Raw genomic sequence first — 27,719 nt, forward strand, 5'->3', positions numbered from 1 at the left:
ACTTTAAAATATATCTAATGTAAATATGTTACACGACTAGTTTCGGCATTAGGCTCATGTCACTTGAAAACTGCCTAATTTCCATCTAATGTACGTAGGTCTAAGTCGAAAAGCACTCGTATTATATATTTATGTTTGAAGTTTTTCTACGTTAACAAAACACTATGTCGTTTAAATTAAAAACTCACGACCCGACAAGTAGGTTCGTAAAGATTAATTAATACTTACTAGCTGTAGTACCCGTAACCTGGACGGAAATTACACAAATTCATTATTAATGAAACGGTTATCTCAGGACATGAAAAGTTGTTTCCTTTATATATTATTTAAAATACCCCCAAACGCCCAAAAAAACAACAAAACGCAAAATGTGAAAAATCGTAAATATGCACATATTTCTTCATCTATCTAATAAACCTTCATGCCACATTTGGTGAAAATTCATCAACAGGGGCGAAGTAATGGTAAAAAAAACAAAACACTCATAAAACCTACAAAATGAAAAATTGAACCTAATGAGCCTGCATGCCAATTTTGGTGAAGATCCATGCACATCCTACAGAGTATTTACATGGATATACAACAGACAATACATTAATTTATATAGACGGCGACAGTGCATTAGATCCACATGTGACGTATTCATGATGACATATCTTCATCCTGAGAATGGAAAAAAATAAAATTCTCCGTGACGAGAAATGGAGGAGAAGCGGAAAAATTGTCACTCCTATTGGACATCTATATACACACAGGATAGAAAGTTCGCTAAGATGGGAGTTGCACATTGCGTAATAAAATGTTTTTCCAGTATCATATAAGCAAACGTTCCATTATAGTATGATATAATAGTTTAAATTTCGTCTGGTAATTCTGTTATTAAAATCTTGCAATTCTATAGATATATGTTATGGTTTCACAAACGGAATTATTACAAAAACAACAACAGACAAAATGTTTACAGTAACACAATTAAATTTTTTATTAATTTCTTTTCGGAGGGCAAGGTGGGAAAAAGAAGCAATCTTAACAAGAATAACATAAGCTTGTTCTTGACAGTTTCTAATTTTTTTTTGGAAGATAGGGGCAGAAGAGGATATCTAATACAGTAAAACACAAGTGTTCATGACAGCAACTTCTGTTGAGAAATCGAAGCCCTCTTCTCATTATCAAAAGTATGAAGTTCGAAATAATTCTTATGTTTAGATACAGATCGACAAAAACAGAACTCACAAATGCGAAATCTAAAGTACTACAATTCAGCCTCTACACAATGAATGAATGAATACTTATTTATTTAATGCATATAACAAAGAATTTTCAGATGTGGCCTTTCCCTATAATTACAGGGAAATTTGATTTTCAGCGATTCAGGAAGGCAGACAAGAAGATATAGAGAATTAAAAGAGAGAAACTGGTAACGATATTGATTTCTTTTCTCCTTTTTAAAAAGTGAAACGTAAGATGATATACATGTATTTATATATATGATCCCAAGTTCCACGATATTTCTTCTTCTTCTGCATTACAAACTATTTACTTTGAAGTTAGCAATTTGTGTTAACAGAGATTTAATTTAATACACACACACACACATATATATACATCGTAAGTATGATATCTGTTTGTCTTTAGTATTAGATATCCATATTGTTTTGTACACCTATTCATTGTGATGTTATGTTGGGGATTTTATAATATTCTAGTTGATGTAACTGTTCAAATTTCCGGGAAGACATTGGGACCTCCGGCTGGGGAATAGATCCGAACGACTGCCATTTTTTAAATTTTCAAATCCCTCCAATGTGCGCTACAAATTCTGAAAACAAAACACACAAGAAAATAACAACAAATCTTTCTTTGATTTTGATTAATCTAATTGTATAATTTTATGTTTAATTTTCAAAAACTATCGTTGAATAATACGAAAACGGAAATACTGAAGTTTTTAACATATATATTATTGGAAATAATTATGGAAACCCATAAGCGATACACATAAAAGGATCACAGATAATAACAAGTTGTGATTGTATGGTACATTTAATAACTGTACAAAATACAAAAAGATGAGTTGTATAATGCACAAGTATTTTGTATGAGTTACTTGATTCATATATAGCGTTGTAGCCTTTTTATGTCCTATTGTTTAGCCAAGTTGTTTAATCTTTCTGAAATGTTTACATGGAGTATCACTAACTAGCCGGAAGTTTGATTTCTATACGCTGGACATGAGGTATTTCAGTTCTTGAAGCCTTGGCTGGTTCGCATTACTACTACTAGGCATATTATGACTACCTGTACGTTTATCAGCTTTATACCGTGTAAACTATCAACTTTGGAGCAGATCATTTACATACGATTAAGGAGTGACGTTCCCGTAGTATTTATACTCCTTTTTCTGAAAACTATTTCTATAAATAATTATTTCCAATATGGTAAATTATTTGTTAAATTCACGTACACAACGAGATATGATTTATTTTTATCTCGTATCAAGTAAAAGATATATAAACTAATAAAGCATTACTTCGATAACACCAACCTTGGTGAGAACACAAGGCAGAAACATCATGACTTTCGATTTATCGTAGATATTTATTGGAATTGTCAATTCGTACATGATGCATATAGTTGAACACTGAACAACTGTTTCCTATATCTCAAACATTCTTTCTGTTCGTGAGGTCTTTCTGAATGCTATATTTGTCAGCACGAAATGTTAAAACCAGTACGCACGTTTCACTTCAATGTTCTGACCATGAATCATGTACATTATACACAGAATGTTACTCAGTATTTTTTTCAATTTTTTTTTACAGGCACAATTTCAAACAAGTACCGTTATTTTGAAATTGCTTTTATAGTTTTTACTTTTACTTATAATTAGTTAAAAAGAGCTTCGCGGATTCGTATTATGTGTGTTTGTTTTTCATATAGCAAAGCCACAAAGGGCTATCTACTCAGCCCACCGAGGGGAATTGAACCCCTGATTTTAGCGTTGTAACTCCGGAGACATACCGCTGTACTAGCGGGGGCTCGTATTATGACATTTTAAAGTATCTTATTGTTTACGTAAAATTATAGAATATTTTCAAGAGTTAACTGATTATTTTAATTCCCAAAAGATGTATTTAAAATTTTGAATAATTGTTACTGCTATAGTGTAGTTTAAGTATTTGCACTTATGATAAAACTTCCTACCGCCGTTCCTAATTTTGAACTACCAAACGCAGGGAAAGACAGGCAGTTAATGACTCCTTACCACCCACACTAAAGAGGTGACTGTTATTCCCAGAGGTTAAAGTAGAAGAAATGTATTGTGATATCGCACAGATTCGAACCCAGCTCGATAGCTCTGAAATTCATATATAAAACTTTATTGGGAAACGCCTTTAGCGTTAAAACTGTCTTTACTAGGACGTGAAAGCCATGGTTCGTTTGAAATTGACTAAAACAACTTACTGTTCAAAGCATTACAAACGGAGTATTACTAGAACACCGTTTTGTAAACACACTGTTATATGTGAAGTGAGAGGGAAACTCGGTAGACGAACAAAAAATAACAAGAGGCATTTTGAAAGCTTTAATACTAAATTTCACAATTTGACATGTAAGAGGAACAAACAAAGACAAATCTTTCTCACTGAGGGTAGAAAGTGTTGATGTGTTGTGAACAAACACGCGATAAGAAAGAATCCGTTGTTTGCAGGAAGACTTCGACTCGGGAACTTTCACGACTTAATATGAAAACTGACAATATTCACCTGACTCATAACAGTATGCAACTTGGACATAAATATATATTATGTATATATATTATATTAATATATTTTATTGGCCCAATTTTTAGTTTAAACATTATTTCCATACCGAGACTCTTAAGAAATATCGTATTAAACTTTCAAAAGTGAGTACGTCTGTAGAAAACAAGGATTATACCTGAAAAAATGTTTTGCAAAACGTATATTTGGGAAGCCTTCAGTGACGGTTTCAGGTTGCAAGATGTACGATTTCGAAAGTCTTTGATTTTTAGGTAAACGCAACTGTATCCAAGAAAGGTTGGACTGAAAACTTTTGTGACGGAATCAGAAGGGACTGACGTTTAGCAGGTACAAAAACTTCACAGTAACGTGACAGTAGAAATATTTAAATAGTACTGAAATTGAAAATAATATTTGGTATTTTTAGGTGCCTACTCATGGACTGAATGACTAAGTCATAGACTTTAAGGTTTAGGCATAGTCGCCCCTCATTTAGAACTGTTGACCAGACAGAATTAAACCAAATCAGCATCAATCACCGCATGCAGGGTTACTCTTGACCAAATAGTTGTAGTGAAAGCGTTATAAAAGCGGCAGTCCAACCAAGTACTGATGATCATGTTCAGAGGAATATTGCGATCTCGAATCTTGGACCTTCCGTTATGCATCCTAGTACACATCGCCCTGCCCAAATCAGTTATAGTTCGGAATGATATTTTATCTTAGAGTATTTGTCATCAAATTACTACTATTTTGGTCACTATCATCTAAAAAGTGTGGCTTGACTATCTTGATTTTGAGTCTGCTTTCTGACCGACTTAAACAAATTCAATTTAATTTGGTACTATTCAGGATGGATGACAAGTCTTCAAGCACCAAATTTAGGGGTTAAAAATGAAGCATTTTTCGTAACTTTCAGCTTAAAGTTATAGACAAGTCAACTATTAGGAACGTCTTTGGTAGCTTTTATGACATGAAATCTATAGAAAATCCATCGACAAGATAATTTTAATGAAGAAATCAACAGTAAATGTCAATTTAAAATGGTCTTCATTAAGTTTTCATTTATATTCGGGTTCTGGAAATTTCCAGTTTATAATTTCCTTTGTGGACTCTGCTCTAAGAAGATCATCAGAGAGAAAAACAAAACGTTTTCTAAACGTTTTAGAAACTATTATTAACTTTTAATAACAGTAATTTTCTTGTGATTCTGTTTTTGGCACATAAGTGTGGCGCTTCCTAAAAAGTAACTGTCGAAAGCGAGGGCTAACTACCAAATGCAAAGTTTGCCCAAAAAGGGAATTTATAAATAAAGTATTCAAGGGAGATGAGTCTAAGCTTAGACACTGACGTAACTATTGTTTGAACTCCAAAAAAAATGTCACTTTCAAGCACACTTGTCTGATTTAAGAAGAATAGGATAAAAAGAGATGAATGGAAAGGTCATAAAATAGACAGTGATGCAAATAACTGGAAACCATCTCAGTTCACAACTATCTTCCTCCTATAAAAACTTTTTTACTTATTTTTTGAAGTCCAGCGTCTTCCTTGCGGGGAATATCGAAACATCGATCCAGGAAAGCTTCCATTGTTTGGTAAAAGTGTGATTGCACATGAGCCAGATTGTGGCTTTCGTCTGGATATATCTGAAAACGAAGAAATATAGTATTTAAAGAATGCACTATTGACCAGACAGAAGGGAAATAAACTTGGCATGAAAACAAAGTTTACTTTAAACAATATGACCAACAGAAGTTACTGAAGAAAGCACATTTGGTTTTAGAAATAACGTTGTATGTTTTGTTTCGAATTTCGTGCAAAGCTAAGCGAGGGCTATCTGAGCTAGCCATCCATAATGTAGCAGGGAAAGACTAGAGAGACGTCAGTTAGTGATTACTATCTCTCATCAACTCTTGGGTTACTCTTTTACCAATGAATAGTGGGATTGACCGAAACAAGCGAGCACGTTTGGTGGAAAGGGAATTTGAACTTGTGACCCTCAGATTGAGAATCAAGCACCCTAATCATCTGGCCAAGCTGGGCCAACATAGTAAGTAAAAATCTCGCATGTTCTTTAAAAGAAATTTCAAAGATATATCTTTGACTAGCTGGGAAAGCTGGTTTACGTATATCTGACTAACTGGAGAAGCTGGTTTACATATCTTTGACTCACTGAGGAAGCAGTTTATGTATATTTGACATAAACCATCTTCACCAGTTAGTATCTTTGACTAACAGGGGAAGCTGGTTGATGTGTCTTTGACTAACTGGGGAATTTGTCTTATGTATCTTTGACTTATTGGGAAAGCTATTTATTTTATGCGAGTGTCATTTGTTTATTTAGAATTTTCGTACAAAGCCACACAGAGGCTATCTGGTCTAATTTTGAACTGACGGAGAGAAGGAAGCTAGTGATCAGCACTCGCCATCAACTCTCAATCCATTCTCATCTGATTATATACTAAGGATTTGACTGTCACTATTACAGAACACCCACAGACCCATAGCATCAGAACATGAACCAATAACCCTAGAACTCACATAGCTTGGGAATGCTACCTGATAGACTGTGCCATCAAGTCAGAGATTTTCCTTATTAGACTATACATAACGTACAGAAGGCCACATCAGGCAACCTATATCTAAAACGATTATACAAACATGATTGATAAAACGATATTTCGACTTACTTGTGTCTGAAACAAAACTCCTGCATCGATAAGTGCTTTCATTAAAATCATGGACTGCTGAAAGTGAACATTATCTAAAGGAAGGAGAGAAAAACACTTTATTAAAATGCATTAGTAGATGTATCATTATTGTTATCACACAAATAAAATTTTATAAAAGTCCATAAATAACCCAAAAGCACAAACTTCTTTGAAAAGTCGTTTCTTCTTCTGATGAAGAAGAGACAACTCTTTGAAAGTCAGTTTCTAGGAATTTTCAGTTACTTTGTTGTGCGTTATGATGCAATGTTACTTCAAAGAGAGCAAAAAAAAAAAAAACAAGATTTAAAAACAAACATACTTGCGTCTCTTTATTGTTTAGTAAACAAAGAAAACAACAACACCAAAAGATTATAAGTAAGACACTATGGCTCCGTGTATACTAAGTATTTAAACCTTCTATCTACATTTCAGTACCTATATACATAGTTTTTACGGCAGTGTTAGCTGTTCACTTTTTCAATGAGTGGTTTAACACAAAATTATGTGGGCAGCTACACAACGAATATTTGTTTTCCAGTTTTGTTTTGTTTTTTCCGGTTTTGAACTAGCAGACTAGAAGAAAAGAAACTAACTTAATAGCCAGATTTAACTGTCCCTGCTGTATTACACCTGTGACCCAAAATTATAAATCGCGTTTTTTTGCAGAAATGGGTCACGAATCTGGAACCCTCGGATACACAGCCAAGAAGGTTGACTACTGTAAGTCACGACCAGCCCTTTAGTGAATGCAAATACGTCATTTATAGAACTAATTTCACACATTTACGTCACAGGCTAGCAAAAGTAGCATGCTTGAATCCTCAGTTGCATAGCAGTCTCGTCAACAGTTTGAGATGTAAGGATATTTAAAGGGCGAGCATGTTTGGTGTGACGGGAATTCGAACCCACGACCCTCATATTGCGAGTCGAGCGCCCTAACCACAGGGCACAGTAATCCAATGAAGGTAGGGGAGTACATCCTCCGGGATCCTCCAGTGATACTCAATATAGTCTGTATAGATCTGATTCTCTATGATTAATCTCAACAAATAAAAGTTTTAATATAAAAGTTGGTTTTCAATCAACAACAGGTTTTACATTTATTATTTACTGCCACAGTCTTGTTCCAGTTATTTCACAATACACATTTATATACATTATGGAAACTGTGTTGACTTTGATGGATTACCGTCATTTGTGCCGTGAACGAGGAGAAATTTGGTTCCTTTGATGTTTGCAACCTTCTTCAATAAGCTGGACTTTTCATAAGCTAAGTAGTTTTGTTCGGGCGACGGAAGCTGCATGTATCTCTCAGTGTAGACGGAATCTGGAAATAAATTAGATAGCTACAACTGGGAAATAAATTTCACTCTGTAGTCACATAAAGTTTAAACAACAACAAATAAAACTACGAAAGTTTTAGTCTCGATTACTAATAACATGTAGCATTTAAATTAAACTGTCTTATAACTTTTGGGTAAAGGACCATTTTTTCAGGATATGTCTAACTACAAATTACGTATTAAAAGTTGCTCCTTTTAACTCGGTACATTACGTTGCGTGTATGCAGTATTTGTAGTTGAGATGGCTCAACATTCAAATAACAAAGCATTAACGTTTTAAAAATTTTATGAGGGTCATGCCACCACACCCCACACAAATGGAATGCTTTATACACATTGTGTATCATATTGTTTGGTTGTGGTGATGACCTGACCACTCAAAAACTGCTCCGTACAGACATTACTTTTATTAACATCATTATAACTGTATTTCGTGTAGCTGATAATATAAATAGCTTATAGACAACCAGTATGTCTGTCGTATCCCAGACGGTGTGATGAACTCTAGCACTTGACAAATGGATATAGCAAATACAATACTGTTGACATAATATATCATGTTATTGTTTACTTCCATCAAAAGTTCTTAGATATATTTAATAAAACAAGATACAAGCTCACACTAGCCATCACAATACAGAGAACTGTAGCTTCCTGAGGTATTGATATTCATCAGTCCGCCAGCAAAATGAGACTACTGTTAGGTAATGCTAACAGATGAAGCCACTATGGATTTCAGTAAGGACCATTTATGGGTTAAAGCCACGTATATATGCAAAAACGGCTTGTTTTGGTTGAGAAAATATTTTACATAGAAGAGTGAACAACGTTTCGACCTTCTTCGGCCATCGTCAGGTTCACAAAGAAAGAGGTAACTGACCGGAAGCTGACCACATAAATATATTCAAACAAATGGCTTAAGCATGGGCAACCCAGTATCACCAGTTCTAGCCAATATTTTTATGACACAAGTTGAAACACAAGCAATTAACACAGCATTACATCCACCACTATACTGGTACAGATATGTAGATGATACGGTTGCGGGATTCAAATCTACAGAACACACACGTAATTTTTTCAATCACATTAAATCTATACATCCCAACATTAACTTCACATGTGAACAGGAAGAAAGCAATCAAATATCATTTCTTAACCTCAAAGTTACAAGAACCGACACACAATTCAAAACAGAAATCCACCGAAAAATCACCCATACTGGACTATACATTCCTTGGGACTCAGCACATGAAACAAAACAAAAACTCAACATACTAAGAAACCAAATAAACACAACCATAAAACTATGCTCACCAGATAAAATTAACGATGAATTAGACAAAATAAAACAATACTTCATCAACATCAATACGTTTCCTCCACAAACCGTAGAAAACATTACACGCACACACCTAGACAGAAAGCAAAATCAACCAACAAAAGTAAATATATTTCACGAATAAAAAAATCACGAAACCATATACTGCTGTATACCATATATTCCTGACATCAGCAAACAAATAACCAACATTTGGCAAAAATTATCAACAAAATATGACATTCCAGTTAATACCAAATTTATTCAAAAACCAGGCACAAAACTGAAGTCCTATTTTTACTATGTAAAAACTACACTGACAAACACCACACCAACATTATTTATAAAATACAATGTGATAACTGCAACGACTTCTATATTGGAGAAACAAGAAGAAAAATGGAAACCAGATTCAAAGAACATAAAAAGTCACCTTCACACGTTTTCGAACACTGCAAGTCAAATAAACACAACATAACCATAGAAAACACTCAAATACTAAATAAAGAAACAAACATAAACAAACGCAAAATTAAAGAAGCCTTACTTACACAATAACTTAAACCCAAAATAAACCAATATAAAGGAACGCCTTTATACCTATATTAATATAATAAAATTATATATTCAAACATCTAACACCGCCCTCTACATTCCGACACTCAGTTGCACAACCCCTTTCAAACATGTGGTCAGCTTCCAGTCAGTTACCTCTTTCTTTGTGAACCTGACGATGACCGAAGAAGGTCGAAACGTTGTTCGCTCTTCTATGTAAAATATTTTTCTCAACCCAAACGAGCCGTTTTTGCATATATATTTCTCTACAAGTGAGTTTTCTCGACATCACTGAAAGCCACGTATATTATATTTAAACCTTAACGACTTGATGAAGTCTATATATTGCATCACATTAAAGTAATTTTATGTTTTTGCCTGTTGAAACAATAATAATAAAGTGGTCTAAATCACTCATTTTTCTACATAAAACAACATTTGGAATCCCATCAGTAATTAGTTGAATTAATATTTTGTTTAACTCAAGTGTTATTAGAGACCTTATAATCAAAATATGAAACTACAAGCAATTTGGCTCAGAAAAATATATTTAAAAACGCGTGAGCGCGAGTGTGTAGATATAACCTCCATCGCTAATTCTCGGGTTAAGCCACGCATATATTTTTCCATAATAATGTGGGGTGGTGACTTTATTTAATGATTCTTTGGAGGACGAAAACGCGATAAAAACGGATTGGTTTTGTGTTTTAGAAATACATGTATACGTTTCCTAATCTTGGAAAAGCACATTAAATGTAGTATGGATTACATTGTCATGCATACTCATGTCCCGTTGCACTTTACTTAGGTTAACGTGTAATTGAACCAAAAATTCTGACGTGTCCAATACTACTATGCTGATAAGCACAGATTTGCTGTGATTATTTGCGCCACTGTATAGCACGTGCAGAGATAAACGTGCTTTGATGAAACTTGATTCGATAGTCTGTCTTGATGAGATGTCTTAGTTTTTGTACTTTGCTTCAATCGATACGATTGTTTTGGCTCAACTCCTATCGAAGTCATACCGAACGTACTGCAAGCTGCAAATAACTTGAAACTTATTCGAATGCTTTTACTTCACTTTTTAAGTGCAACATATATTTAAGTCCATGGATAATTCAAGGTTGTTAATGCAATGTTGTTAATAATTTGACGTTACTTCTAAGGTTATATGTTTGTATCACTCACGTCGATATATGAAGGGAAAACAGAAGTTTGTAATAACCAAGCTGTTTCTTCTCGATGTTTCTACACCAAACAAATTTAAGGAAAACTGACAGATGAGGATACACCTGATGAAGAGTCCACCACAAAAGTACACAAAAGCCCCCAAAAATTCCCATTTATTTCACTAACTTCAACACGATATCAAATCGTACAGGCTAATCGTAAATCTCACCATAATATCGCCAACTTGTTACCGGAGCGACTGATATACCGCACTTGAAAACACCAGTGTCGGTAGCAAGAGCCATGGCTGCAGCGTATCCTCCGTAAGACCACCCCCAGATGGCGATCTTTTCAGGGTCAATAAATGGTAAGTCATTCTTTAGATATCTAGTGTAGAGAAAACATCAATAAAAAAGAAACTTGACAGTGAAGTCCTGTTTCATCATAAATTAAGAGTTTACAGTTGTGCTGATACCAATGTTATATGTAACTGTTCTAACTTATCATAGATTTACGTTAATATGATGTTTTATATATAATTAACATTGAACGCTCAAGAAAAATAAAACAAAATTAAAAAGAAGAATCGCGTTAAAAACAGTAAATCCAGACCTCAGACTAATGATAATTTGTACAAAGAAAAACAAGTTCCCCAGAAATAAAAAACGCTGGATTAATGGAAAGGATCTCCAGGGTACAGGCTATAATGTGAGATATAAAATTTATATGCATAAACGGCTCGTTTGGGTTGAGAAAATATTTTACATAGAAGTCAGCCTGACGATGACCGAAGAAGGTCGAAATGTTGTTCGCTCTTCTATGTAAAATATTTTCTCAACCCAAACGAGCCGTTTTTGCATATAAATTTCTCAACAAGTGGGTTTCTCGACATCACTGATGAGATATAAAATGTACCCTAGGGTTTGGAGGTAACTGAAAAAGTAGGACCCACATTGCGGTGGGGATACACCGTTATGGGATTCAACACCCACCTCAAATTCTCATAATCTGTATTTTTGTTCCTTTGATTATTTAATTATTCTTCATGTGAAACTGGCTAAACGGGGTTATGATTGATAGGCGGTATATCCCTGTCGCAATGTGGGACTTGCTTTTTCAGTCACTTTCAAAACTTAGAGTACATTTTATATCCCACATTATAGCCTGTACTATAAGGATCTTTTTGATTAGTGGAACGTTTTTTATTTTAGTGTTGGTTTGTTTTGTTTATAAGAAATTATGTCTTTACATATATGTGCAATACACTTATACAAGATAATAAATTTAGAAATATAAAAGTATGTAAATAAGAATCATAAAAAGTAAAGAAACTAGGCTAGAGATATCGTAGACATTATTTCTTCAAATTGCAAAACCCTATTTTAGCTCCATACTGTTCATTATAATTACATTTGGTGGAGTTAAAATAGGGATTTGTAGTTTGAGTAAATAATGTCTATGGTTTTACGATTCCTATTTGCTGATTGTAAAATTCCCAATTTTTTATTTTATCTTGTTTGCTGGCTTTTTTTTAATGCTCAACTATGACCAAATGATTACTTTATTGGTAGCTAACCTTGCACACTGTAATGATAATAACATAGGTGGCACGATTTTTACTTCATACACAATATGAGGGTTAGAAGACATCGTTTGTATGGTATCCAAAGCAATGAGTATCTACATATTGCAGTCATCCAATTTTCACCTAATATTGATTGGTAATTCCTATTTCACTTCCTATTTATAAGATTTTTAAAGGAACGCCAGATGTTTGTAAGAAAGTTAACTTTAAGAGGTAATGATAGCATCATTTACAGGAAAAACAAAGACTTAAATACCGTTACGATCTTTCCAGTACCTTATTTAGTATTCTACAAAAGGTTTGGGTACAATATACCAATCCAGTTCAGTTGTAGGCTAGTAATAGAAAAATAATAATTATAAGAATTACACACGCACACACGAAACGTCCTTTTAACCGAATTTTATTATTGTGTTTTTGTGCATTTTTATAAGTTTACGGCTTAGCAATCAATAGTGAAAGATTTTAGGGTATTGTTTGAACGGAATCCTTACTGTTTCAGTGCTTTTTCTCCCCGAACATTTTATTAGTTTTATTTGCAATTCCTTGCGATCTCTATTATGAACCACTATTACTGTTACTCCTGTTATGGTCTGAACGAGCCCTAGGAGTTAAGGTGCCGCTCTGCAGATATGAACAATCAGTATTCAAGCCCGCGATATTCTGCTGAACATGGTCCGTACGTTTAGCTATGGAGACGTCATAAGAGTAACAGTCAATTCAATTTTCGGTTAAGAATACGTTGCAAGTACACTAATTCTCCTCCCCCATTATCAGTAATTCTGGATAAGCTATGCCTGAAACTAGTATTCATGTGTCACACAAAGTAATATTCCTGTTGAAAATACCAAATACCTTTTATTCTAGAAACATTTGCAACAGTAATTATGATACCCAAAACTGGTTTAACAAAATGCTCTGGGATCAGTTGCTGACATTAAATATTCACAATTTAAGGTGTCATAAATGACCAGTAAGATTATCACAGTACAAGTTCAGTAAGTTTTGTTTTCTCTAATATTTCAACTACAACAAAGCAAATCTAATGTTATTAAATAATGCTACTGATTATTAAAAATATATAATAGAAAATACAATTATATCTTTATTATTGTTATTATTACTGGCAAGTATTTATCATTTAGGATAAGTTTTTATTGTAATTGTATTTATGGCAAAGCTACTAAAGATATCTGCTGTCGTTCCTAAATTTAGACTACTAACCAGCCAGTCAACAGCACAATTAATAACCATTATCAGTATTGAGGTATTGACTGTCGCTGTTTTAACGCAACCATAGATTAAAAGGTGAGAAATACTTTGAAGCAACGCACAAATTCGGAATTGACTCACTAGCTCAGAAATCCAGAGGGCCAACATGCTCAGCGGTTTTTATTGAGTCATACTGTAACTTTACAATAAAAATGGCGCTACTAGCAGCAAGCATTTGGAGTAAAGATATCTATATTTTCAAAATTTTCTAGTATTAAAAACGGCCCCCCAGTAGTACCGCGGTTCATGTGCGGACTTACCACGCTAACAACTGTATTACACCACGTGCTAACTGTAATTATAGCTAACGTTTCTGTACTTCCCCAGGTATCTAACAGAGATAACCCACAGAAACTGTTTAAGAAAGTAATATATTTCTCTCTTTAAAACAGAAAATGTATGATTTATTCTTATTTTTGGTTATTTCTACTTCACTTCTTAACTTTTCAAAAAAACTTATTTTACTAGACTTCCAAGATTTAAAATAGCGTTTGAAAAATATCGTGTTTATACGCATATATCTGATGTAAAAGCTATACTTTTCAAACATCTAATAATTACCTATGCCTTTCTTTGACACTTGTGTGATGATACATAATGTTTCTGGTGCATATTATTTATTTATAATTATTTCAATTATTGGGCGGTCAGTATTGTTTACTATTATGAAACATAACATGATGGGAATGTCATAAATGCTGAAACTGACATTGTTTTATGAACGTAAAACTGTACTAAAATCGATCACAACTAACAGAAACTACTGAAAAATATCTGATCATTGATATGATCAGATTTATTCCATCTTTAAAGAGGCAGGCTTCGTAAATTAAGAACGTTAACCTGATTAGAAGTGAAGTTCTTATAGTATTAAGTAACATACTCTAATTACAGAAAAATAGCATCTGTAATTACTTTTCTAAACATTTAATCCATTAGAACTGTAGTATCAGTAAAATAGAGTATTTTTCAATCGATCACAACTGGAGGGCTACTCAAACCTAGTATTTATTGATTTAAACAATAATCCAATCATCAGTCAAAACGTGAACGTATAAAATATGTAATCTAACAGTATTATTTGAATTTAGTCAGGGTTCAAACACTACTGAAGCAAACTAGTTACGAACCGGGTATTTTAAACGTGATCAGAACTGGATCACTGTTATTCTTTGATAGATTGTTCAAGCAGAGTATTCATGATGAAACTTTGTAGAATGGACGACAACTGCCTGTTGTGGAGACACAAGTGGAGAGAACGAAAGGCGGAAGACTTTCGAAACGTCGTCAGAACTAAACGTGATCAGAACTAAATCGCTGTTATGGGACAGTATTAACTGAATTTAGTCAGGGTTCAAACAATGAATCAAATATTTTGCTACTCATAGAAACATGCACTTCTAATATACTGTATAAACTGCATTGTAGTTAGAATTAAAGTTGAATGTTTACTAACCTGGAAACTGCCATCTGATCCTCTATTTCTACGCTTCCTAACTTTTTGTAGATTTGGTGAAGAATTCGATCTCCACGGTTTCCACTGCCTCTACCATCGATTGTGGCGTAGATGAAATTTTTCCGGCTAGCTAGGTACGTACCCCAGTGTATTTCAAACCGTTCAGTGACAAGTTGTTGTCCTGGACCGGCATATCTGTGCTTAGCAAGATAGAAGTTCGTGTTTACTTAAAACTAAAATATGAAATAAAAACTTTTAAAAAAGGGTTATTTTTAGGAATTTTTTTGTAACTGCCAAACTTACGAACGTTTAATTTGATACTCTATTTTCTATGTTTCTACACTCTTTTTTTAAAGCTGACCAATAGAATCTTAACATACGCTAACTTAATTATAACACTCCTTCGAAAACACAGATTCAAAACTACTGTTTAAATTACAAGCAAAGAAAAAAGGATTTATAAGCATATGGTAGAAATTTATTGATGGTGAAACATACAAGACGATTCAACAGATCACTGGTCTGTAGTCTGTCTTCTACTAAAAATCATCACCCTTTGAAACATGTGGTATGTTTCACCATCAATAAAATAGTTCTCTGCACCTGTAAATATTTTTACCTACCTGTTATTATATTAGTACAATGTGCTTCCTTAACCCAGTACTCTTTAAATTACTTCTAAACAGTTTAAATGATTTGTTTTTAATTTTTTTAAAAATAACATGGATTTGGAGTTTGTCGCTTAATGTTGTCAAGGATAGAATGAAGAAAGTTTTCAAGGAAGTAAAATCCTGGACATATTTAGAGTTAAAAATCTTTTCTATTGGTGTTATTTTAATGTTTCTTCATTCACGCTTATTTCCCCACTCAGTCACATTTACACTACAACGGCCATTGGATATTCAGTTATTTTGTCATATTCGTGTAAGCACTACCATAGGATACGGGGTTATTTCGTCATACTTCGACGTTGACGATCATTAGCCACTAATTGTTTTGGTATACTTTTACAAACAAGATAACCGATTATTTCCTCGTTAGAAAACAAACACAAAAACTGTAAATAATTGTTCTCCCACTCTTTTAGACAAGAAAATTGGTTATTTTGATTATTAATAGAAACGTCAGCACTAGTAATTATTTTTTTTGATTATTAATAGAAACGTCAGCACTAGTAATTATTTTTTTTTGATTATTAATAGAAACGTCAGCACCAGTAATTATTTTTTTTTTATTATTAATAGAAACGTCAGCACTAGTAATTATTTTTTTTGATTATTAATAGAAACGTCAGCACTAGTAATTATTTCTTTTGATTATTAATAGAAACGTCAGCACTAGTAATTATTTCTTTTGATTATTAATAGAAACGTCAGCACTAGTAATTATTTTTTTGATTATTAATAGAAACGTCAGCACTAGTAATTATTTTTTTGATTATTAATAGAAACGTCAGCACTAGTAATTATTTTTTTTTGATTATTAATAGAAACGTCAGCACTAGTAATTTTTTTTTATTATTAATAAAAACGTTAGCACTAGTAATTATTTTTTTGATTATTAATAGAAACGTCAGCACTAGTAATTAATTTTTTTTTATTATTAATAGAAACGTCAGCACTAGTAATTAATTTTTTTTATTATTAATAGAAACGTCAGCACTAGTAATTATTTTTTTTTATTATTAATAGAAACGTCAGCACTAGTAATTATTTTTTTTATTATTAATAGAAACGTCAGCACTAGTAATTATTATTTTTTGATTATTAATAGAAACGTCAGCACTAGTAATTATTATTTTTGATTATTAATAGAAACGTCAGCACTAGTAATTATTATTTTTGATTATTAATAGAAACGTCAGCACTAGTAATTATTATTTTTTGATTATTAATAGAAACGTCAGCACTAGTAATTATTTTTCTATTATTATTAATAGAAACGTCAGCACTAGTAATTATTTTTTTATTATTAATAGAAACGTCAGCACTAGTAATTATTTTTTTTATTATTAATAGAAACGTCAGCACTAGTAATTATTTTTTTTGATTATTAATAGAAACGTCAGCACTAGTAATTATTTTTTACTATTAATAGAAACGTCAGCACTAGTAATTATTTTTTTGATTATTAATAGAAACGTCAGCACTAGTAATTATTTTTTTTGATTATTAATAGAAACGTCAGCACTAGTAATTATTTTTTTGATTATTAATAGAAACGTCAGCACTAGTAATTATTTTTTTATTATTAATAGAAACGTCAGCACTAGTAATTAATTTTTTTATTATTAATAGAAACGTCAGCACTAGTAATTATTTTTTTTTATTATTAATAGAAACGTCAGCACTAGTAATTATTATTTTTGATTATTAATAGAAACGTCAGCACTAGTAATTATTATTTTTTGATTATTAATAGAAACGTCAGCACTAGTAATTATTATTTTTTGATTATTAATAGAAACGTCAGCACTAGTAATTATTATTTTTTGATTATTAATAGAAACGTCAGCACTAGTAATTATTTTTCTATTATTATTAATAGAAACGTCAGCACTAGTAATTATTTTTTTATTATTAATAGAAACGTCAGCACTAGTAATTATTTTTTTTATTATTAATAGAAACGTCAGCACTAGTAATTATTTTTTTTGATTATTAATAGAAACGTCAGCACTAGTAATTATTTTTTTACTATTAATAGAAACGTCAGCACTAGTAATTATTTTTTTTGATTATTAATAGAAACGTCAGCACTAGTAATTATTTTTTTTGATTATTAATAGAAACGTTAGCACTAGTTACTGGTAATTTCTTTTTATTATTAATAGAAACGTTAGCACTAGTTACTGGTAAGTATTTTTTTATTAATAGAAACGTTAGCACTAGTTACTGGTAAGTATTTTTTTATTAATAGAAACGTTAGCACTAGTTACTGGTAAGTATTTTTTTTTTTTTATTAATAGAAACGTTAGCACCAGTTACTGGTAATTATTTTTTTTTCACGTGAACATTACTACTTGCTACTAAACTGTTTCTTCACACTTCTAACTTATTTAGTCATAAATACCCAAACACTACCATAGGATACTGGGTTATTTCTTCATACACGAACACTATCATCGAGTTCTAAATTATATCGTCACACTTACACAAATACAATCATTGGATATTGAGTTATTTCGTCATCCTTTAAGCCAGGAGGTAAGAGAAGTTGTACGTTTGCATCTAAAAAAAGGAAAACAAAAAAAAACACAATACAAAAAGAACTTACAATGAGACAGTCGATTACATTTAAAAATGATGCGTGTTTAAAATATGAATAAGATCCATAATGTCTCTACAGTTACTATCTAGAGAAACTTTAGCAATAGAAAAGGTCTATAAAATTATTAATTTACCAGCACTAGATCGTGATGGGATAAAGTAATGCAGAATCATTGTTATACTTACGATTTTTATGACATTTCAGAGACATTAAAACATATAGAATAGGTAAGAAAGTCACTGTTATTTTAGTTATTGTTTTTCTTTTTTACTTAATAATCCTAGTAAGTAAGGTTTAGTCAACTTTATCTAAAATATGTTTTGGATTTATATTATTTTTTGGTGAAATTTGTAAATAAATGGTTCCGTAACATACAATATCAAATACGAATGGCATTCATAACTACAGTTCATAAGTTAATTAAATCAACTTACTAAATCCGCCTTCTACTGGCACTTGGAATGTTCGGACTTTAGGTAGCGCCCTCTTCTGGTATAATTCTCGCACGGCCTCATTGTTATCCAAAACAGACACTACAAATCAAAAACTTTAGACATTAAAGTAATTGCCAAATTAAATAGATTATAATGACACATGGGGCTGTTTTGAATCATAATAAAAAGGTTCATAATTGTATGCAAAAGTGTATATATAAGAACTAAATAGAGAATTCTATAAGAAATTGACATTCAAATTTCATTACAGAACTAATTTTCGTCAACGACAAATTTTACTTTTACGTTTAAGAATCCTTTTATTATCTTTTGATTAGATGAAAAATCCAATTTTAGTGAAGTTAAACGTATCACACATGAAACTATGGTACTAAAACAGCTTTATTTTCTACGAAACCTTAGTAAAATATACCTCAGGAAAGGATTTAATATTGTTAGATTACATTTACACTTAAGAATTTCTATAAGTTTTGCAATAAGTATACTTGATACGAAAGTTTACTCGAGAAAAAGTAATCAGAGATATACCCTTATCGTTATAGAAAAAAAAAAAGGTTAAAAACGATATGTCACACGAATTTCCATCATCATATTCTAAAAGATCTTTACTTTTACAATGTAATTAAATGATTAACAGCGTTATGTAAGCGTTACTTTTGTCTCGATTTTCATCAAGTTATATTACGTTGAGTGAATCTTTTCTTTGTTTTAGCTCTTGAGTTCCATTGTAAATTTATCTCTTCTTTAAACTACTATGTACTTAAATTTATACCAACAAACTGCATGTATATGAATAAAACAAGACGTGACGTTTGTTGTGTAAAACTGAAGTTAAAATGCTGATAACCTGAGCGTGTGTACCCGTACATTTTGCGGTGCAGTTTAATTTGTACAGTTACATGTTTAGATATAAAATTAAAAACTAATAATAATGATGGGTACGGCCTGTTATAAAACGCAGTTATTTTGTTGTAAATTATTCCTAGTTAATTGAGAGATTTCATTAAAAACACAACTTATCGATTTTTCAGAAAAGAATCACAGAAGCTTGTATGTACTTCCGGTTTAATTTGAAACTAAGCACAATGCTGCACAAGGGGCTGTCCTTGCTCTACTTACACATATTGAAATCCAGTTTCTAAGAGTGTAAGTCTGCAGGCATACCGCTGTGCCATTGGGAGCATGTTTGTTTTGAATTATGCATAAAGATACACGAGAACTATCTGCCTAACTTAGCAGTGACAGACTAAAGGGAAGGCAGTTAGTCAACACCACCCACCACCAACTAACTCTTGGGATACTCTTCTACAAACGAATAGTAGGATTGACCGTTTCGTTATAGCGTTCGCCTACAGGGCTAAAATGGCGAATCGAGAGCCTTAACCACCGGACAACGTCAGTCTGTGTACCATCGGAATTGATTTTGAATTAAATATGCTTTTCAACCTAGTTTGTTTCCATCGACAGCTCTCAGTTCCACTCTAGGCACTCCAGGGCCCAAGCAATCCAAAACATAAAATTTGGCACCAGGACTGAAGGTAGCGCTGTTGAACAAACAGTCTTTTCCGATGTCACACGTCAGACAATCTTCCAAGAGACGGTTTCCCAAAGTCGTATCAGTTAGGCTGAAGAGGTGCCGCTGTCCCGAATTGTTTGGTAATGTACTGATATAATATCTACGAAAGAAAAAAAATCGTCAACCTTGACAAGTTTAGCTCAGTATTGTCAAACAAAATGTTTTAAAGAAACACTTACGAAGAAAACAATTACAGTTACATAGCGGGTAACACTAAAAGAAACAAAACAACCAACCAAAAACAAAACAAACTAAATTGGTAGGAAAAAAGAAGTTGATTGTTTTGGTTAAACTATGTTTATCGAATGCCAAAGATTGTAGCTTTGTTGAACCATTTATTATAATGTAGCAAACCTATTATTAAAGTAGATAAAGTAAACGATAAAGGTAAATTAAATAAAAGCGAAGAATATTTTATTTTGAAACAAACAACCCTGTCCTTTACGGTTTCAAATCGATGAATTCCAAAACACAACTGAAGACATCTGTTGAACCTGTTGAGATGTCAGAAGCCACTATGGATGTAAATGGCGAAAAACTAATAAACTTGGACAACAGCTTGATATAACTGTTTGGCTGCTTGAGAATATGAATAATATAGCCACATAGATGGCTGCAGTGTTTCGAAGGGCCCTATGGAATAAAAAATATACAAGTGGAAAGTACAGCAGCAGCAAGTACTCATTCAAAATGAAGTCGTTGCAGGTATAAACGATAGATGAACGGTTCTGGAAGGAAAACATCTATAAGCCAGACAAGAGTGGATTATTCTACAGATTCGGACCTGGTCTTTCTTTGACAAACCAGCAAATTTAAAACAATCTAATGATCATATGACAGTTGCTTTGTGAAAGTGGTAGCCATTTGTGATTGCAAAATCTTTGTTTCTGAATTTTGATTAAAGTTACACAAAAGCTATCTGCGCTAGCTGTCCACAATTTAGCAGTGTAAGACTAGAAAGAAGGCAGCTAGTCATCACTACCCACTGCCATCTCTTGTGTTACTCTTTTACTAACGAACAGTAGGATTAACCGAAACATTTTAATGCTCCCACGGTTGAAAGGGTGAGCATGTTTGGTGTGACGAGGATTCGAATCCACGACCTTCAGATTACGAGTTAAGCTCTTTAACCACGTGGCCATGTCGGCCACTGCGAAATCTAAGTGACCAATACGTCTTGGAAGTGAACCAAATCTCAGTAAATTCAGCCCTGTTGACCAAAGAAGATACATACATACGGAACAATAAAATCTGGATGAGATATCCAACTGTCTGGAGGATGTATTTATGAAGAAAAAAATTTCTTCTTGTGGACTATGCTACAACAAACCAAGAACTCTCTAATGTAAGACTTTACCATTTGCCATAAAACACCATGCCAGTGATACAGCCTATGGGTGATGACATAAATCAAGTCATTCAGAGTTTACTACCGTCTTCAGATGTTTTAAAAGTACAAAAAATATGCTGAAAAACTGTGCATTCATAATTACGAGAAACCCACTTGAAGTAAAAATGTATTTTCAAGACAGCTGGTATGGATATTAGCACTTTATTAACAACCCTTATAGAATTCACTACCACCAAAACTAACTTTATGTTCAATGACCAAAATTACCTATAAATAAATGGCCTATATTGTTGGAAAAAATATTGTAACAAAACACAACATTCCACTAAACACCAAATTTAGTTAAAAACTAAAGTCCATACTATGTCAAACGTACACCGACAAACAACACCAACATTATTTATAAAATATAACTGCCACGACTTCTATATTAGAGAAACAAGCAGAAAAACGGAAACCAGATTCAAAGAACACACACAAAAAACAACTTCACACATTTTTGAACACTGCATATCAAATAAACACAACATAACCATAGAAAGCACCCAGAAACTACGTAGAGAAACAAATACAAACAAACGCAAATCAAAGAAGCCCTACTTATACAGCAACTAAAACAAAAATTAAACCAATATTAAGGCACACCTTTATACCAATACTAATTAATGCGTGTTTTTTTTTTCTTATAGTAAAGCCACATCGGGTTATCTGCTGATTCCACCGAGGGGAATCGAATTCTCGGGTTTAGCGTTGTAAATCCGTAGACTTATTGCTGTACTAGCGGAGGACATACTAATTAATAACCTAACGCCTGACTGCTACTCCCCCTATAATCCCGTACACGTTTACACTCTTGTCCCTAAGACTTGTACCCAGCAAGGATCAGTTGCAAATTCTGCTTTTGTTAATCTGAAGATGACCCAAGAAGGTTGAAACGTTGTTCTGCACTTTATTTTAATTAATGTGCAAATGCCCATACCAACAGTCTTGAGAATACATAGAAACTGTAAATGTTCATAAGGCTTTAGAAATGATAAATTTTGCCTAGTCCAGCATTACGATAGAAACTACCTGTTGAATATAGAAGACTGTTCAGTTTAAGAGCTATTATTTAGATTATTTAATTATTGTTTAGTTTCATAGCAAGAGTATTGTTTATTAGTTAATTACTCTAAGAGCGATAGTTATGAAAAGTTTGGTTACGTAACTCTACACGAGTAGTACGTTGCGTATGCAATTTGATTGTTGTACTAGGCTTTTGTGATATTGTTGACGTCAACTTACTCAAAGTTTCTAATTTTTCTCATTATGTTTAACATTGCCGTTACTAGTGGGCTAGATGTTTCTAGCTAAAAGTAAAGTTAGATTGGGTGATTCTCAGTTTAGTCGCAACAATGAGTTTCACAGTTCCTTCTGTAACAACAGAAATAGAGAAGAATGGTTGATCCCGATTGTGTAGAATTTGACAAAAAAAAAGAGACGAGTATTTAAAGCTTTTGATACAACTGTGGTAACCAATGGGGTATCATAAGTTTGTTTGTTTTTTAATTTCGCACAAATCTACGCAAGGGCCATCTGCGTTATCCGTCCCTAATTTATCAGTGTAAGACCAGAGAGAAGGCAGCTTCTCATCACCGTCCACTGCCAACTCTTAGGCTACTCATTTACGAAAGAAAAATAAAATTTATTTTAACACTATAACGCACCCCCACGGCTGAAAGGACGAGCATGCTTGGTATGACAGGAATATGAATCTGCGACCTTCAAATTGCGAATAAAACACCCTAACCACACGGCCATGCATTGCCATACTGATGCATTGTAATTACAGAGAAAAGAAATAATTCGTCTTTTCGGTTGGACACTAAAGTAATTGAACTAGCCTATGTGACTTTTTAACATAAAAGATAATTATTTAAAGCACTCTATATTAGTGTGTTAACCCACGGTAAGGTAAGTGAGCTTATCACTGATTTTAATGTGATAAAAAATTAGAGAAGAAATAATTCGTATTGTCATATTGGGTTCTGAAGTAATTAAATCAGCCTATCAGGACTTTTGAAAAAAAAAAAAACAAGAAAAAGAGAGAGAATTATTTAAAACTAAATTCAACCGTAGTAAGCAATAGTATGATGATTTTTTTAAAGATACGTTCGTCTTTTGAATATAAATATTATTTTAAAATAAGTGCTGCCTATTTATTGTTGAGATTTATCGCCAGCAAATCACAGACACCTATTATAAAGAATCTTGACCCCTGTAAAAACCCAATACAGTGGAACGCCATTAAGCTGCGGACCAGTAAACCACGAAATCGCGGTCTTTACTTTAGAATTTTGCCAGATAGAACTTTAGCTGTGAAGAAAGACAAGAACAGCAAAGAAGGCTACAAACAAATCAAGGGCACGGTGACCATGTTGTTCTGCTGTAACTGGACTGGTCTACACAAGCTGACACCACTCTGCATCGGGAAGTACAGGTCACCCAAGTGCTTCCATAAAGTGAACAAGAACTGCAGATGAAGCCGTCAAAGGACTTGAGGTAGCCCTAGAGTACTACGAGCGTGAGGGAGACAAGCTGAAAACACTACAACTAAAGTCCATGATTAGAAACGCCAAGAAGAGAGCAACAATGAGCAAGAAGCAAGCAACAATAACGTGATACTTTACCAAGAAATAAACTGTATTTGAACTATATTATCTGTATTTGTAATTTTTCAAATTAATAAATTGCATAAAATTTTTGTGATAATAATGTAAAAGGTGGATAAAAATTTAATGTGGTTTCGTATATATTCGTAAGAATTTCAAATGTAATAACTCAGCATGAAACTACCCTTTTTTGTTTATGTTTGTTATGTTTTTATAAAAAAATGTGAAATAAAATGGTTTGAAATGTGTTTTATTTGTTTTTTCTTATTGTTTAACTGCCAGTTAATAAATTCGGTATTAAAAATTTAATAATTTATGCAACTGCGCAATATCGCTACCACGAGATTTAAAATGGCGGCCCGCATGTAACACGGAAAGACGAAATTTTACAACAAGGTTTATTTTTATTGTAATCTTTATATTATTAATAAATCTTAATCAAAATTGTGTTGTATATTTTATTTATTAAAAAGGGGAAAAGCGAACCATCGCAACGCATTGGTCGTTTGTGTTAAAACAGCACTTGTCAATTGTATCTGAATAGTCTACACATTAATATTATAATGATCACGCAATGGCCCGGATGAGGCTCCTCGGCGGAGCTGTTGGCGACTTCGGCTTTTCAGTCACAAAGGTTTAAGCCGCGGACCACTTAAGCCGCGGTTAAGCAGGTTGACCCCCCAAATACCGCGGCTTAACGGCGCTCCACTGTACTATGAAAAACTGTTTCAACAATGCCAATTTTTGTCTACAGCCTGAATACAGTGAAACTGTTGAACGTGTTGAGAAGTAAGAATGCCATTAATGATACTGGAATTCATATCTTACTTCTGAATAGTAATGATGCTATGTCAGTCGATCAGTGGCTGAACGTCAACTCAAGGAACCAACTGATCAAGAGTGCTTATATGAAGACACCATTTTTTATCGTATTTCAGTAAGAGTGCTCACATTAAGACATCATTTTTATCGCGTGTCATCAATAATGCTGCCATAAAGATACCATTACATCGCGTCTCATCAAGCGTGCTGACATGAAGACACCATTTCTATCGTGTTTCATCAAGAGTTCGCACATGAAGACACAATTTCCACTGCACTCATCCGGAGTACTGAGATGAAGACACCATTATTTCCATTGTGTCTCATCAAGAGTGTAACAACAACAAAAACAGTCCACAGGGTTTGAAATAAAACATTATTATTTGTTGAAAACCTTCGAAATGAAACAAATTGTAAAGCAGATCGTGATAAAATAATTTTTTTCTAAAGAGATTTTTTTTTGTTTTACATATTTGACAAATGATATGCATATACAGAACAAGTTCACTGATACAGAGTTCACGATCAGGATGAATACCACGTTGGCGGCAAAAGTGCAAGCAAATGATTTTAGAAAGAGAGATGTTAAATCCGTTTTCTGTGGTCCACTTCAGTAAACGATTGAGGCCAGTCTATAGCTACCGCTCAATATACCTCATGTTCGACAACTGACATGAGATGTGAAAGTCGTCGACATAGAGCCCATTTGCAACAATGAGTTGTTCAGTGATGGCATTAATTTTTATACTGAAAAATGTGACACTCAGAACACAGCCCTGAAAAGAATGGGAAAGTGTCAAACCCACACAAACTTGGTATCTCTTGTCTATTAAAATTTTTTAAAACAAAAATGGGAAAATGGCCACGTAACCCACATATATAGAGGTCTCGCAAAATGCCACACCTCCATGTTGTATCATAAGCCTTCTCAATGTCAAAGAATATTGATACAAGATGTTGTCGTTTGAGAAAAGGCTTCTCTGATTGATGTTTCAAGTCAAATCAGTGATCTACGGTGAAGTACTGTCATCGGAACCCACACTGGGTAGGCGAGAGGAGATTGATTCCAGGAACCAAACAAGACGAGCATTAACCATCCTCTCCAAGGTCTTACAGAGACAGCTCGTCAAGCAATTGGATGGTAGCTTGAAGGAATCTTGGGATCCTTCCCAGGCTTAGAGAAAGGTAGGACAATAGCCTGGCGTCAGGCATCAGGAAAAAAAACATTCTCCTGCCAGATCTGATTAAAAGCAATCAGAAGAATAGCAAGAGAAGCATATCATGGCGTACATCATCAGGTCCAACCGATGTATTGCCCGACCAATGAATGATTAGTTTGAGTTCCACCAGTGTAAAGGGACGATTATAGTCACAGAGACAATCATCTCGAAAGGAAAGAGGCGATCGTTTTGCCCTAGTCTTGATAGCTAAGAAGGTGGAGGAAGAAACAGAAGTGCTAGATACCTTGTAAAAGCTTTCATCTACGAGTATCGGTGATGTTCCAGATATCAGCTATTTCCTGGCTATTAGAGAGCAAGATCGAGAGGAGGACAGAATTATATTGCCCACTGAGCTTTCGAATCTTGTCCCATATGACTTTGCAATTGGTGGTAGAGGATATGCTGGTTGATAACTTAATCCAAAATTCCGTCTGGCTTTGACGTCTTATCTACTGATCATGTGCACGGGCCTGCTGAAAAGTGATGCGGTTCGAGAGTGTGGGATATCTACAGAAAGTATCCCAGGCCCGTTTTTGAGTCTTCCGTGCCATGTGGCAAGCAGAATTCCACCATGCATGAGGATATCGTGGAAAACGGGTCAAGGTTTTAGGAATACATTGAGCAGCTGCTTGTATACTACAGTCAGTTACTGCTGCCACACAGTCGTCTGTTGATGGCTTACAGACGATGGCAAGATCAAGATCTGCGAGAGCAGTGAAATAGGGCCAATTTGCCTGATCCAGCTTCCACCGGTGCACGCGGGTCGGGTGGCATCAACAACAGCCAACTTCTCTCTAAATTATAAAAAAAAAGATCACTACCTCGTGAATTATTGTCAACTTTCCATAAAATGTGGGAGAATAGTAAAGGGGAGCAAACTGAGAGATCAATAGCAGTAAAGGACTGACTAGGTGCATGAAAATAAGTTGAAGAACCAGTATCGATAAGAGAAAGGTTGTAATCAGAGAGCATACGCTTTACAGACCGACCCCTCCTATGAATATCAGTACTTCCCCAGAGGGGATGATGTACATTAAAGTCCCCAGGATTAAAAAGGGAGACGGCAACTGTTCAATGAGAGAATCAAGGTCTGATTGATCATAGGTCTCTCCAGGCGACAGGTAGAGAGAACAAAGGGTGATGGTATGACCCAAGGAAACACAAATAACTACGGCCTCCAAGGGTTTGTCGAGT

The 27,719-nt window shown here is 33.7% G+C and overlaps 1 protein-coding gene and 1 long non-coding RNA gene across 6 annotated transcripts in view; one reads left to right on the plus strand and one right to left on the minus strand.

Moving 5' to 3' along the window:
- Positions 1–957: 957 nt before the first annotated feature.
- LOC143235133 (dipeptidyl peptidase 4-like) overlaps positions 958–27,719 on the minus strand; it is a 128,023-nt gene continuing 101,261 nt past the window's right edge. For 2 of the 5 annotated variants that reach the window (XM_076472981.1, XM_076472983.1), the window contains exons 14-21: positions 20,352–20,581; positions 18,885–18,983; positions 18,335–18,410; positions 15,181–15,375; positions 11,097–11,254; positions 7,665–7,802; positions 6,455–6,528; positions 3,573–5,410 (exon numbers count right to left, since the gene is read on the minus strand). In XM_076472981.1, coding sequence (XP_076329096.1) covers positions 5,258–5,410; positions 6,455–6,528; positions 7,665–7,802; positions 11,097–11,254; positions 15,181–15,375; positions 18,335–18,410; positions 18,885–18,983; positions 20,352–20,581 — 1,123 coding nt within the window. In that variant the 3' untranslated portion in view covers positions 3,573–5,257. Of the gene's footprint in view, positions 1,820–3,572; positions 5,411–6,454; positions 6,529–7,664; positions 7,803–11,096; positions 11,255–15,180; positions 15,376–18,334; positions 18,411–18,884; positions 18,984–20,351; positions 20,582–27,719 lie in introns of those variants that run through there. The other 3 variants (XR_013018936.1, XM_076472980.1, XM_076472982.1) reach the window with 3 other exon arrangements.
- On the plus strand, positions 11,096–15,445 carry LOC143235135 (uncharacterized). The gene is made up of 2 exons (XR_013018937.1): positions 11,096–11,234; positions 15,232–15,445. It is a non-coding gene; the product is annotated as an uncharacterized LOC143235135 (long non-coding RNA).

The sequence above is a fragment of the Tachypleus tridentatus genome, chromosome 12 (assembly GCF_004210375.1).
Source record: "Tachypleus tridentatus isolate NWPU-2018 chromosome 12, ASM421037v1, whole genome shotgun sequence".
Taxonomy (NCBI): Eukaryota; Metazoa; Arthropoda; class Merostomata; order Xiphosura; family Limulidae; genus Tachypleus; species Tachypleus tridentatus.